Source organism: Equus caballus, chromosome 6 (assembly GCF_041296265.1).
Source record: "Equus caballus isolate H_3958 breed thoroughbred chromosome 6, TB-T2T, whole genome shotgun sequence".
NCBI classification, from domain to species: Eukaryota; Metazoa; Chordata; class Mammalia; order Perissodactyla; family Equidae; genus Equus; species Equus caballus.
Window position 1 is genome coordinate 94,851,235 of NC_091689.1, and position 15,676 is coordinate 94,866,910.

Sequence of the window (15,676 nt, forward strand, 5' to 3'; positions counted from 1 at the left end):
GCATATATGTCCTTACATATCACATTTTGCATTTATATTTCAGTGATCAGCAGTTGTTTTCTAGTTTTGACATGAAATCCACAGCTTTCTGCTGGCTTCTTAGGTGAGCCATTTTGAATCTTCAATTTCATATGACAATGAAGTATTGTCTCTCTTTTTATGAGCAACAAAAGGGCAATGACTTTTAGTTCCCTTACAGCCCCCAAACTTCAAATTTTGTTCTACACAATCATATCTTATTTAGGATGTTTATTTCTTTTTCTTGCCTACTTGCCCTGGCTAGAACCTGTAGTATAATGTTAAATAGAAGTAGCAAAAGGAAACATTCTTTTCTTGTTCCTGATCTAAAAGGGAAAACATTCAGTCTTTCACAATTATGGATGATGTTACCTGTGGGCTTTTCACAGATGCCCTTTATCAAATTGAGGAAATTCTCTTCTATTCCTAGGGTTTTTATCATTTTAGGTCATTGGATTTCGTGGGTTTTCTGGTATTAAGCCAACATTGGATTCCTGGCATGAATCCCATTTGGTCATGTTATATAATTTTTCTCATATGTTTCTGGGTTTGCTGTGCTAATATTTTGTGGAGGATTCATAAGAGTTATTATTCTATAGTTTTCTTGTCGTGTTTTGTCTGGCATTGGTGTTAGGATAATATTGGTCTCGTAGACAGATTTAGGAGTCGTTACCTCCTCTTCTATTTTGGAAGAATTTTTGAAGAACTTGTGTTAAACCTTCATTAAAGGCTTGGTAGAATTCACCTAGCTAGCCCTGGTGGTCTAGTGGTTAAGATTCAGCACTCTGACCACCGTGGCCCAGATTCATTTCCTGGTCGGGGAACCACACAACCCATTTGCCATTGTCTACATATGGTGGCTGCATGTTACAGTGATGCTGAAAGCTATGCCACCGGGATTTCAAATACTAGCAGAGTCACCCATGGTGGACAGGTTTCACTGGAGCTTCTAGACCAGACTAGGAAGAAGGACCTGGCCACCCACTTCTGAAAAAATGGACCACAGAAACCCTATGAATAGCAGAGGAGGATTGTCTGATATAATGCTGGAAGGTGAGAGGATGGCGCACAGAGACTGAGCAGGGTTCTACTGTGCTGTCCACAGGGTCACTAGAAGTTGGAATACACTTGATGGTACCACCACCACCACCAAGAATTCGCCTGTGAAGCCATCTAGACCTCGAATTTTCTTTATGAGAAGTCGTAAAATATTAATTCAATCTCTTACCTTGTTAAAGGTCCATTCAGATTGTTTATTGCTTTTTGAGTTAGTTTCAGTAGTTTGTATCTTTCTAGGAATCTGTCTCTATCATCTAAGTTGTCTAATTTTTTACATACAGTTGTTCATAGTATTCCCTTATAATTCTTTTTATTTCTGTAAGGCTGGTAGTTATGTCTTCTCTTTCGTTTTTTTGTTTTGTTTTGTTTTTGGTTTTAGTGATTTGTGTCTCCTCTCTTTCTTTCTTGATTGGTCTAACTAAAGGACTGTTAATTTTATGAGATTTTCAAGGAACCCATTTTGGTTTCATTGATTTGCTCTTTTGTTTTTCTATTTTCTATTTCATTTATTTCCACTCTAATTTTAATTCTTTCCTTCCTTCTGCTTCTTTCAGTTTAGTTTGCTCTTCTTTTTCAAGTTCCTGAAGGTGCAAGTTTAGGTTATTGATTTGAGATCTTTCTTCTTTTTTAAGGTGACATTTACAGCTATAAATTTCCCTTAAGCACTGCTTTTTCTGCATCCCATAAGTTTTTTTTTTTATTGAGTTAATCATAGGTTACAATCTTTTGTGATTTCAGTTGTACATTAGTGTTTGCCATTCGTGTTGTAGGTGCACCATTTCACCCTTTGTGCCCACCCCCCACTCCACCTTTCCCCTGGTAACCACTAACGTGTTCTCTTTGTCCACATTTTTAAATTCCTCATATGAGTGGAGTCATACAGAGATTAGCCTTCTCTAACTGGCTTATTTCACTTAACATAATTCCCTCAAGGTCCATCCATGTTGTTGCAAATGGGATGATTTTGTTCTGTTTTGCAGCTGAGTAGTATTCCACTGTATATATATACCACAACTTCTTTATCCATTCATCTGTTGATGGGCACTTAGGTTGCTTCCATGACTTGGCTATTGTAAATAATGCTGCAATGAACATTGGGGTGCATAGGACTTTTGGAATTGCTGACTTCAAGCTCTTTGGATAGATACCCAGTAGTGAAATGGCTGGATTGTACGGTAGTTCTATTTTTAATTTTTTGAGGAGTCTCCATACTGTTTTCCATAGTGGCTGCACTAGTTTGCATTCCCACCAGCAGTGTATGAGGGTTCCATTCTCTCCACAACCTCGCCAACATTGGTTACTATTAGATTTAGATATTTTTGTCATTCTAATGGGTGTAAGGTGATATCTTAGTGTAGTTTTGATTTGCATTTCCCTGATGATCAGCGATGATGAGCATCTTTTCATGTGCCTATTGGCCATCCGTATATCTTCTTTGGAGAAATGTCTGTTCATGTCTCCAGCCCATTTTTTGATCGGGTTGTTTGATTTTTTGTTGTTGAGTTGTGAGAGTTCTTTATACATTATGGATATTAAGCCTTTGTCAGATATATGACTTGCAAATATTTTTTCCCAGTTAGTGGGTTGTTTTTTGTTTCAATCCTGTTTTCATTTGCCTTGAAGAAGCTCTTTAGTCTGATGAAGTCCCATTTGTTTATTCTTTCTATTGTTTCCCTTCTCTGAGAAGACATGGTGTCCAAAAAGGTCCTTTTAATACTGATGTCAAAGAGTGTACTGCCTATGTTTTCTTCTAGAAGCCTTATGGTTTCAGGTCTCATCTTTAGGTCTGTGATCCATTTTGAGTTTATTTTGGTGAATGGTGAAAAAGAATGGTCAATTTTCTTTCTTTTACATATGGCTTTCCAGTTTTCCCAGCACCGTTTGTTGAAAAGACTTTCTTTTCTCCATTGTATGCACTCAGCTCCTTTGTTGAAGATAAGCTGTCCATAGATGTGTGGTTTTATTTCTGGGCTTTCAATTCTGTTCCATTGATCTGTGCACCTGTTTTTGTACCAGTACCATGCTGTTTTGATTACTGTAGCTTTGTGGTAAGTTTTGAAGTCAGGGATTGTTATCCCTCCCATTTTGTTCTTTTTTCTCAGGATTGCTTTAGCAATTCGGGGTCTTTTGTTGCCCCATATAAATTTTAGGATTCTTTGTTCTAGTTCTGTAAAGAATGTCATTGGGATTCTGATTGGGATAGCATTGAATCTGTAGATTGCTTTAGGTAGAACAGATATTTTAACTATGTTTATTCTTCCAATCCATGTACATGGAATGTCTTTCCATCTCCTTATGTCATCATCCAATTCTCTCAGAAAGGCCTTGTAATTTTCATTATATAGGTCCTTCACTTCCTTAGTTAAATTTACCCCAAGGTATTTTATTCTTTTTGTTGCGATTATGAATGGTATTGTGTTCTTGAGTTCTTTTTCTGTTAGTTCGTTGTTAGAATATAGAAATGCTACTGATTTATGCAAATTGATTTTATACCCTGCAACTTTGCTGTAGTTGTTGATTACTTCTAAGAGTTTTCCAATGGATTCTTTGGGGTTTTCTATATATAAGATCATGTCGTCTGCAAACAGCAAGAGTTTCACTTCTTCCCTCCCTATTTGGATTCCTTTTATTCCTTTATCTTGCCTGATTGCTCTGGCCAGGACCTCCAGTACTATGTTAAATAAAAGTGGTGATAGAGGGCATCCTTGTCTCCTTCCTGTTTTCACGGGGATGGCACTCAGTTTTTGTCCATTGAGTATGATGTTGGCTGTGGGTTTGTCATATATGGCCAATATTATGTTCAGGTAGTTCCCTTCTATGCCCATTTTGTTCAGAGTTTTTATCATAAATGGCTGTTGGATCTTGTCAAATGCTTTCTCTGCATCTATTGAGATGATCATGTGGTTATTATTCCTCAGTTTGTTGATGTGGTGTATCACGTTGATTGATTTGCAGATGTTGAACCATCCCTGTGTCCCTGGTATGAATCCCACTTGATCATGATGTATGATCCTTTTGATAAATTGCTGAATTCTGGTGGCCAAAATTTTGTTTACAATTTTTGCATCTATGTTCATCAGTGATATTGGCCTGTAGTTCTCTTTTTTCATGGCGTCCTTGTCTGGCTTTGGTATCAGTGTGATGTTGGCCTCATAGAATGTGTTAGGAAGTATTCCATCCTCCCTAATTTTTTGGAATAGCTTGACAAGGATAGGTATTAAATCCTCTCTGAAAGTTTGGTAGAATTCCCCAGGGAAGCCATCTGGTCCTGGAGTTTTATTCTTTGGGATGTTTTTGATTGCTTTTTCAATCTCTTTCCTTGTGATTGGTCTGTTCAAATTGTCTGCTTCTTCTTGAGTGAGCTTTGGGAGATTGTAGGAGTCCAAGAATTTATCCATTTCCTCTAGGTTATCCATTCTGTTAGCATAGAGTTTTTCGTAGTATTCTCTCATAATCCGTTGTATTTCTGCAGAGTCTGTTGTTATTTCTCCTCTTTCATTTCTGATTTTGTTAATTTGAGCTTTCTCCCTTTTTTTCTTTGTAAGTCTGGCTAGGGGTTTGTCAATTTTATTTATCTTCTCAAAGAACCAGCTCTTTGTTTCATTGATCCTTTCTACCGCCTTTTTTGTTCCAATAGTATTTATTTCTGCTCTGATTTTTATTATTTCTCTCCTTCTGCTGACTTTGGGCTTTGTTTGTTCTTCTTTCTCTAGTTCAGTTAGGTGTAGTTTAAGATTGCTTATTTGGGATTTTTCTTGTTTGTTAAGATGTGCCTGTATTGCGATGAATTTTCCTCTTAATACAGCTTTTGCTGTATCCCATATGAGTTGGTATGGCATGTTATCATCTTCATTAGTTTCCAGGTATTTTTTGATTTCTTCTTTAATTTCTTCAATGATCCATTGCTTGTTCAGTAGTGTATTGTTTAGTCTCCACATCTTTGTGCCTTTCTCAGCTTTTTTCTTGTAATTAATTTCTAGCCTTATAGCATTATGATCAGAGAAGATGCTTGTTATTATTTCAATTTTTTTAAATTTGTAGAGGCTTGCCTTGTTTCCCAACATATGGTCTATCCTTGAGAATGTTCCATGTGCACTTGAGAAGAATGTGTATTCTGCTTTTTTAGGGTGAAGTGATCTATATATGTCTATTAAGTCCAATTGTTTTAGTTTTTCGTTTAGCTCCACTATTTCTTTGTTGATTTTTTGTCTGGATGATCTGTCCATTGATGTGAGTGGGGTGTTGAGCTCCTCTACTATTATTGTGTTGTTTTTAACATCTTCCTTTAGGTCTGTTAATAGTTGCTTTATGAACCTGGGTGCTCCTATGTTGGGTGCATAGATATTTATAAGCGTTATTTCTTCTTGATGAAGTGTCCCTTTGATCATTATATATTGTCCCTGTGTGTCTCTCTTTACCTGTCTTATTTTGAAATCCACTTTGTCTGCTATAAGAATTGCAACACCTGCTTTTTTTTCCTTGCTATTTGCTTGAAGTATTGTCCTCCACCCCTTCAGTCTGAGCCTGTATCCCATAAGTTTTGATATGTTGTGTTTTAATTTTCATTCATCTAAAAGTATTTTCTAATTTCCCTTGTGATTTCTTCTTTGACTCACTGGTTATTTGTGAGTTGTTGTTTAATTTCCATATATTTGTGAATTTCCCAAATCTCCTTCTGTTACTGATTTCTACTTTAATTCCATGTGGTCAGAGAATATGTTTGGTATGATTTCAATCCTTCCAAATTTACTGAAGCTCATTTTATTGCCTAACATAGGGTCTATTTTGGAGACTGTTCAGTGTGCATTTGCAAAATATGTGTATATTCTTCTGTTTTGTTCTATAGATGACTATTAGGTCTAATTTGTTTATAGTGTTGTTCAAGGAAGTTTGTTATTAATTGATTATGTTTTGTTGCCAGTCTTCTAAGCAAAATAATTTAAGAAACATTAGAACACAATCTAAGAAAAACTAGAAGAAGAAATAGAATTTTTCTAAAGCCTGAACCAAAATGTTAGAAGTGATGGCAAAATATTGCAGGGTTTTAATCTTTTAGGAAGCTACACAGACTACTTCAGCCCAGACACAACTATAACAGACAGAAGTTATAGTCTACAACTGGGGAGGGGTGGTGGGTGTTTGTGGTTGATAATACACACACACATAGACACACACACACACACACCTCTAATACCTTATGGCACAAGATGGGATAAAAAAAAACTAAGGGAAGTATAATCCCATAACTGTAAAAATTTGAAATATATGTACAAAAAGCTGATAACAGTGTTGCTTTATTCTTTCAATTTTTGGCTTTATACTTTAATATTTGTAATGATGTCTAACAATAATTTAAGGTAGGTATTAATTTTTAAATGAACAAAAGTGTGTTTGTTATAATATTTGCCATTAGGAAGCTATTCACATATGTACATTTGTAACCATTCAATGGAAATGACACTGAGCTTTAGAAATGGACATCACTATCAAGGTGTTTATTTTCATAATCTAAGAAGGAAAGAAAAACATGTTTATTAGGAACACAGAATTTTTCTTGTATCCAGCTCCCCTTATTTCTCTTTCAGGAGCAGCCTTGAATCCTTCAGAGCAGAGTCACCTGGGAGATGGATTTCCAAGCATGTTACCCAAGGTAGAGTATGTGTGCATAGATGATGACCCTTGAACTCTGTTGCATATATAATTGAGCATAAAGAATGAAATTATCAGATAGAAAAATGCTGCATGTGCAAATACTGTTTTAAAACCAGAAAAGCCTTAGTTCTTTCGTTATTCTTTGTTTAGTTGGGGATTCAGGAAATTAGAGCTTCGTAGCTGTTTGAAGCATTGAGAGCTTTCTCCTCTCGGCGTTCTGTCAGAGAGGACCCTTAGAACTATTAAGAGTGTTCTGAGTTACGCCTTTGTCTTAACTCAGCTTTTAATTCTGCTGTTCTAGGTGGCGTTCTGCATGTTGCTGTTATTTGTTATTAGAGCAAATTAGCAGTGATCATTTTTATAGCAGTAGAAGTCATTTAAAATTGACTGTAGGGGCCAGCTCCGAGGCCGAGCGGTTAAGTTCGCGGGCTCCGCTGCAGCGGCCCAGGGTTCGGATCCTGGGCATGGACATGGCAATGCGCGTCAGGCCACGTTGAGGCGGCATCCCACATCCCACAACTAGAAGGACCTGCAACTAAGATATACAACTGTGTACGGGGGGGTTTGAGGAGATAAAGCAGAAAAAAAAAAAAAAAGAAGATTAGCAACAGTTGTTAGCTCAGGTGCCAATCTTTAAAAAAAAAAAAATTGACTGTAATGGACTATGACATTGATACTTGAGTTTTTAGAGTTGGTATGGAAGCCTTAAATATATATGGCAATGAATACTATTGAATGAAGTGAATAACTTTGCTTTCTACTAGCTTTCTCCTAAATTAGATTCCACTCTACTGCACTGTATAGTCCCAGGGGAGCTTTGGATTTCTGTTGAGGTTCTCTTCTTTCTGGACTTATGAAGTGGAATTACTTTAATATGTGTTTCTTCTCTTAGGAAACAACCAATGTCACAGTGGATAATGTTCTTATTCCTAAACATAATGAAAAAGGTAAGAAAAAAACCAAAAACCCAACTTTTCTTTAAATCATGCTTTCCTTTAAGTGAATTTAGTGGGAGAAATATTCAATCAACATATTAACTATTCATTATTATGCAGATTCACAATAAAATTTTCATGGATCTCGAAACAGTCACAATTTTGACTGACACATGGTTCTGATGGGTGATATGTTATTGTCATGTTAAAAATCCATGGGCCAATGAGGAACATACTTGTGGTTTCTTCACTTAAGGGGATTTCTTATTTTCTGTTAGTGAAATTTGCTATTTTTATGTGTCATGGGAAAACATTTAAAAAATTACGTTGGGCTTTATATAGTTTTAGAAATTTTTGTAGCACTTGCTGTGCTCTTTAGAGATGTGTGAAGAGCAATGCTGAAGGTCACTATGAAAATCCAGTTCTTTTCCATATCAACTTTCCTACTTTATTAGCAGGGAGAATAATTGAGTTCTCCCTGAGAATCATCCTGATGAGCTTTAATGGCTAGTTAAGGCTGCCTTGCCTAATCTTTGCCACTAGATCTGATGCTTCTTTGGTTCCAAAGAGAACTGGAAAAGTTAGACAAGGTTTTGGTCCTTTGAGGTTTAGCAGTAAGGTCTAAGTCAAACATGAATTGTGGAAATAGAGCCAAAATTGGGCTCGGAGGGATTAAGCCAGGCTTTTCCCTTGGAATTTGTATTTGATTACCTTTTAAACGTTTTCTCCCAATCTCTGCTTTAGATGAATTTTTAAAAAGCTGAAGCATCTTCCTTATTTACTCTGAGGAAATAAGTTAGGCGTTTAGAGGATTTGGCTCATGAAAAATGTTTCTGTTGGTCATGCATGGGGAGTATTGTTTAGTCATATCAAGATTTGCACTTTGGTAGTTTTTTTTTAACTGGTTTTAGGTCCATAGTGGGTCAACAGGAATCTGTTGATCTAATGATGAGGACACGGAGTCTTGGACAAGTTTCCCTCACTAAGCTCCTCAGCTGATCTCTTTGGGAAAGTGATAGAATCAGAGTGCTGTTGTTCAAATACCTAAAAAGCCATTTGCTGTGTGGAATGGCGGAGACAGACCCGAGTAAATGTGCAGAGAGCACACAGTGGGTGGCTTGCTCAGTTTGGCGGGCTGGGCCTTGCTCTCCTGACTTTCCACTGGGCTCTGATGGATTTCCTCTATGGAAGTCCTGGTTCTTTCTAATTCTTTCTAATGATGGCCTTGATTCTTAAAAAGAGAAAAGTAACTTATTTTTTCCCTACTTTCCTTCCTAAGGAATATTGTTTAAACCTTCTATCAGCTTTCAAAACATCACAGAAGGAACCAAAAATTTCCACAAAGACTTCCTAATTGGAGAAGGGGAGATTTTTGAGGTGTACAGAGTGGAGATCCAAAACCGAACGTATGCCGTTAAATTATTTAAACAGGTATGGAAAGAATTACTATCGCAGGATATCGCCTCCATTTATTTGCTCATATTTCATATAGAACGTGTCATTTTTCATCAATGTTGAAAGGAGGTGTATTTGAAAATAAAATTTCATAAATGGAAATAAGATATATGACCTCAGGTGACTGGAGAAATGACTGAGAAATGAATGCATGTCTTGCAGGAATGTGGAAGTTAGATCCGTTCCATCCCCAGATGTACTGTATGGGAAAGACTTTTCTGAAAAGCTTTGTAGGACCTTCGGGACTTTGCTTAAGATGGTCAGATTGTGCTGGTCTGCTCCAGTTTTCATGGTTTTTAGGATGGGCAGTGTCTTCTCCAGGCAGCTTCACAGGCAATGCAACAGGTCAGCATTCGGTGCTCCTCGATACATTATCTTCTATCACAGGTCACATGGATAGGAAGGTAGGAAGAGATCAGACTAGGAGGTTAGGAAACACTGGGTGACTGCAGCCAGCAAAGCAGAAAAGGTATGGATCAAACTCAGGAGTCAGGAAGAGATAAGGGTGCATACACCCAGAAGAATGCTCATTGTGTCCTCAATTGTTAGTCAACAGTCAATAAAGCTTTACTAAACTTCTGTGGCTGAGGGCTGAGCACGCAAAGACAAATGAAGCGTAGTTCCGTCCTCAAGGAGCTCTCCGTTATGGGGGAAACAGCCAGCTAAAGATTCAACTGCGGTGTGAGAAGTACTTTAGCAGAGATTTATCCAAAAGGGAGCATGTAAAAGATAGCCGCAGGAGGGGCGCATCCAGCACCCGGAAGGATGCCTGGCACAGAGTAACCCTCAATGAACATTTCTGCAATAAACAAATGGAAAAGTGGATGAAAGGAAGTGACCTTTCAACTGGATTTTGAAGGATGAGTAGAATTTTGGCAGGCAGTGAGGGAGAAATAGCAGGTGCAAAGGCCTAAAGGAGCAGGCATGAACACGTGTGTCTTACTCATGGATAACAGATCATTCAGTAGAGTAGAGTTTAGTGTTGGGGGTGGGAATGTAGTGACAAAAGATGATACTGGAAAGATAGATTAAGTCCATGGATGGTTTCTAAGTAGGAGAGGGAAAGGACTAGCTTTGTGTTTTTGAAGTACAACTTTATTCCAGGTTAGATGATGGACTGAAGGTGCAGGAGATATTGGAGGAAAGACGGCAAGAATAGACTGGAGGCAGAAAGACGTGGTAGAGTGATATTTCCGATGTGTAAACTAAGACATGGATAAGGCTTACACCAATGTCCTCAACTCTAACATTCAAAATCACTAAGGAGCTTCTAAAAAATGAGCCCGTTAGCATCCGGTTAGGTCAGAGTAGTGGTGGGGAGGCAGGCATCAGTACTTTTAAAAAGCTTCCCAGGTGGTTGAGATGTGTAGCCAGTGTTGATCACCACTGAGCATCAGAACAGACGCAGTGGGGATGATGAGGAGCAAGTCAGCCTAAGAGATGACATGACATGGACCACATCTGGTGACCTGTTAGATAGGGCTGGGAAACGGGGCGGGAGGAGGGATCTAAGGTGAGTCTTATTTTGCAGCTGACATTACAGGGTCTTTTTTTTTTTAAGAAAAAATATTAACCTGATTTCTCTATTTCCCCAAGTTGCATTTTGCCACTAATTCTATATAAACATCTCAAGATTCCTGAGAAGATGAATGGTCTAATAAAGTCATGAAACAATCGACTGGTAAAACTATTCAACAGAAAAAACGTGGTTGCTTGAGAGGAGGCCTAACTGAAACCTGTCTCTTAGGGCCGGTGTGTTCCTGGCCCCATTTGTACATTCTCTTATGGTTGAGCCCAGGGCCATCTCCCCAAAGGCTCCATCCATCCACTTTCCTCGTCTCTCTGTAGCTGCCACCAACTCACACTCTCTTCTGGGGGTTTTCTTTCCAGGCATCTGGCTTCAAAATGGGATGTCTTTGCCCCTAGATCTCCTTCCCTTCCTGTTCCAAGATAATCATCATTTCCTTGATTGCTTCCAACCCCTCCAGTATGGTTTTTGTGACCCTCTTAAGTGTAGCCACAGGATCATAGCATTATCTCGTAGTACATATTGATTTCTCCATGCACCTCTCCCAATAGATGAGATGGTTTTCTTTAAAGAGCTCTTGTTTATGTTTGTATCCCAGAGCCTTATTATAGGGCCTGGCCTGTTGTCATTGCTCAATAAATGTTTTTGGATGAATTGAGTGAAGTACATATGTCCTTTTCATGAATTTAGTTACTGATCACTAGTAGTCAAAAGACAGGAGGGAACAAAATTACTAATGACCTAGAGACTGTACAAAGTCCTACACGCAAACACACACACACACACACAAACTTGTCAGGAAAGCTGAGATGATTTAATGAAGCCTTAGTCACAGAGCATTTCTTACAAGAAGCGCAGTTTTGTGCCACTGGGTCGTTAACTTCCATAACCTTTCTCAGAGGGAATGTACTAGATTTGTTAGATTGGTGCATCCACATCACCTGCAGATCCTCTGACGCTGTGGATTCTGATTCAGCACATTTGGGCAGGAAGCTGAGATTCAGCGTTTCCCGCCAGCTCCCAGTGAAGCTGACGTTCCTCGTGCTCAGACCACACTTTGCGTAGCAAGCGTGCTGGGTTAGCATGAACACGCAAACCAGCCCCTTCATTTTCCCGATTAAGAGAACTGACCTCAGGAAGGTTAAGTGAGAAAAAGTCACAAATAGTGAGTGTCAGAGATGGGCCTGAAACCCAATCCACTTGGCTCCCAGGTCAAGGGTTTTTGAAAATATAAATTCTCATAAAGTGGTCCTTGAAAATGATTTGTTAGCCTAGTTTATTGTTTCTGACTTCCTGGATTAACTTGGAAAATAGCTTCCAGAATTCCTGTTGGATTTCTCTCCCTTTCTTCCTGAGGACAGAGAGCTCTACAAACTGCCGGGTCCCACAGCTTGCAAATGACAGAACCTCACAGCCAAGGGGCTTGGGAGTGCTCTTAATTTAACCCTTTCGTGGTGGGAGTTAGGCATCTGAGATTCAGAGACATGCAGTGGTCTCAGGCATAAGAAGCCATCGAGGGCAGTGCCCGGTACAGGGTAGATGCTCAGTACAACGTTACTGAATTCTTTATTTTATTCAGTAAATATTCGTGTGTCAGGCACTGGGCTAGCTTCTGAAGCCTCCTTGAAGTAAGGAGTGATATTTTTCATTTGCTTCGTAAGCCCATGTTTTCAAAATTAGTACAAAGGTAAACTTGAACCAACACATGCAAATGACCAAGTCATAAATGCCGAGTTAGTGTAATCGCTTCTTACCGGAACACAGCTATTACGAACTGGATTCTTTGTGAGGTCAAGTGGGGAGTTTCTAACTGTCATGGGATTTTCTTTGAATACAAATAACATTTTTGAATTTGTGTAAATGTGTGCAAAATATGGTGAAAGAGTTTGAATATAAAATATGACAACATGGTACATTGCATAAAAAACTTTTAATTCAAGAGCAATGGTTCTAGTAACGAACTATAGAAATGGCCCCTGAAAGCACAGCCTGAGAGCGGTGGTTCTGATTGTTTGGGGTTAATGGATATTTGAAAATCTGATTAAAGCTAAGGATCCTCTCCCCAGAAAAACATTCATTTGCGTTTACACCAAAAACTTGATCTAATTTCAGGGAGACTGTAGACTCTGAGTTAAGAATCCCAGAAATAGAGATCTTTTCCTGAATTTTTTTCTTGTGTTTCTGTGTGATATTTAGGAGAAAAAAATGCAATGTAAGCAACAATGGAAGAGCTTTTTATCTGAGCTTGAAGTTTTACTACTGTGAGTATCTCTTGTCTGGAATTTCTCCCTTTGTGCCTGGTTTTCATCTTTGATTCTGCAGCTCCGAGCTTGGCGTGGTTGGCATGTCATAACTGCCGCTTGGATAGTACAACCTTGGGTAAATTTTTGACATCTGCCTTGGTATATTCCTTAGAATACATTTTAAAGTAGACCATTTACATAATTCGCTCGAACATGTTTTAACAAGAAACTGTCACAAGGAAGTGGGTTAAATCATGTGTGACTAACATGGCTGAATGTAAAGTAATTCTTAGAACATTAGAATTGTATATATTTTACCGTTTCCCCTTCCTTAGAGACATTCCAGTAAAGAAACTGTTTCATCAGGATAACCCTCTTCAGGAAGAGAGATTTAGACAAAGAAATCAAGTGCTTTTGATGTGCATATTATTTTCTGGGAATTCATTCATGCACCTAGGAGTCCTTGGAGACAAAGGAGAATGACTTCATTTTCTTATATATTCATCTCTGCAGCTGTGCAGCCGGCCTCATCGAGGGCCCCTAACCCTATAGAGTTCACTCATCACCCTTTATGAAGAGAAAATGTTCTTTTCAGATGTTTTCTAAACCAATATGTGAAGTGGGGGTTGGGGAAGGCATTACACAAAATCCTTCTCCTTTTACATCCAGGGCCGGAAAATCATAAAAACTTAATATATATCATTTAGTCAACAAAAAACTATACCAAGATTGGAATAGTAGAGGGTTTTTATATTTAAGCTTTATTTATTTGCTTTTTGGCTCCCACCAAAAAGAAAAAAGTAAAATGAAAAATAAAGCTTAGGTGTTTTTGGTGAAGTTCGAACATTTCAAAATTCCCAAATTGCAAAAGGGTAAACCAAGAAAAGATTTTCATCCACTATTACCATGCAGCCACCCAGCTGATTTCCCCAAAGGCAAGAGAGTCATCAGTGTCTTGTGTATCTTTCCGCGGATATGTTATACATAAGCATATATATGTTTTGTTTTCTTATTTTCCTCTTGTCGCACAAGAGGTAGTGTAAATACATTGTTCTCGTTCTTATTTTAGTATTCTCTGGTGTGCTGTGTTGTGATTTAATCATCCATTCTCCTATTGATGCATTTTTAGATTTTTTTCTAATTTTTTATTATTAAAAAATAGTGCTGAAACAGGAAAACCTTATATATATGTTATTTCATACCTGTTTGAATATATCTAAGATAAATTCTCGTACATAAAATTATAGGACCAAATGGTTATGTGCATTACATATTAACGAATTGTCCTCCAATAGAAGTTATACCAGTTTACACTATGCCAGTTATACGGGAGACTGCCTGATTCCCCAGATTCTCATCAACACAGTGTTATTCTTAACTTTTAACTTTTGCCAGTCCACTAAGTAGAAATGGTTTCTCAGTGAAGTTTAGATTTCTTTTTCTATTATGAATGAATCTTTTCACATATAAGGAGATATATTTCCCTTTCTATGACATATATGATAATATCCTTTGCCTATTTTTTAATTAGGCTGTTGGTGTTTTTCTTTATGGCTTATAGGAACATTTTATATATTAGAGAAAGTTAGCCCCGTTTTTATGTTACAAGATACAAATAATTTTTTACCAGATTGTCATTTGTTCTTGCTTATTCTAGTTTTTGCCATGTGGAAATGGTTTTCGTGTAGTTGAAATTTAATCTATATTTTCTTTTATGGATTCTGGGTTTTATATCATAGTTTAAAAGGCCTTCCCCACTGGAAGGTTATAAAATGATTCAGCCATTTTTTTTCCAAACACTTTTATGATTTCATTTTGTACAGATATATATCTGATCCATTTGGATTTCTTCTGGTGAGGTACTTACATATTAATTTAGAGAGGGTTCACACCTCCACGACGGTGAGCGTTCAGGGTGTGCCATCATTACTATTTATATTGCTAATGTTTGTTTAGTTCTAGGCCCCACACCAAATGCTTCCCATGTAACGATTCTTTAATCCTCACAACAATCCCCATTTTGCAGTTAGGAAACTCAGGGAGATCCTACTTTTTTACAGGATGCATCTTGTTGCCTAAAGCATCTTGGGTCTTCCTCTCCTCGGACGTTTACCCATGAGTCAGTCAGATGCAGCCTTCTCCTTGCAGAACATACTGTCTGCAGTGGGATCAGGCGAGAAATACTCAAGTAAACAGGCAGGTGCAGTAAACTAAGTGCTAAGCTGAGGAGGCACAGAGCCAAAGAAGGAGGAAATGGTAACTTGTGGGGAGGGCAGCCGAGTAGGCGTCTTGGAAAAAGTAACATCTAAACTGAGACTTGAGGAAGAGTTGTTTTCATTTAATATTAAGGGACCTACTTAATCCCAGTGCCTTTAAATAGAATTGTGAACTCCTTAGCTAGTGGCTTCTGATTCTTTTTTTTCCACCTTCCTCAAGGGAAGGGATGGGAGCTGACAATTTTTGAGGACCTGGCCCTTGCCTAAAGGTTCCACCTTTCATTCGATTTCCATAAGAATCTCGGGAAGTGGGTCTTTTGTCTACTTCCATAACCTGAGTGGTTTAAACAACAGAGATTTATTTTCTCACAGTTCTGGAGGCTGGAAAGATCAAGGCAGGTTTGCTTCCTGCTCACGGCTCTCCTCCTTGGTCTTCTTCATGACCACCTTCTTGGTCTTCACATGGTGGAAAGACCGGGGGCAGACTTCTGGTGTTTCTTCTTATAAGGGCACCAATCCCCTCCTGAGGGCCTCACCCTCATGCCTCATCTAACCCTAATTATCCCCCAA

At 38.3% G+C, this 15,676-nt stretch overlaps 1 protein-coding gene across 2 annotated transcripts in view; it reads left to right on the forward strand.

Moving 5' to 3' along the window:
• Positions 1–15,676, forward strand: part of IRAK3 (interleukin 1 receptor associated kinase 3) — a 64,390-nt gene that overhangs the window by 22,587 nt on the left and 26,127 nt on the right. For both annotated transcript variants that reach the window (XM_023644101.2, XM_023644102.2), the window contains 4 exons: positions 6,663–6,727; positions 7,622–7,676; positions 8,944–9,095; positions 12,844–12,908. In XM_023644101.2, the coding sequence (XP_023499869.1) occupies positions 6,663–6,727; positions 7,622–7,676; positions 8,944–9,095; positions 12,844–12,908 (337 nt within the window). The remainder of the gene's footprint in view (positions 1–6,662; positions 6,728–7,621; positions 7,677–8,943; positions 9,096–12,843; positions 12,909–15,676) is intronic.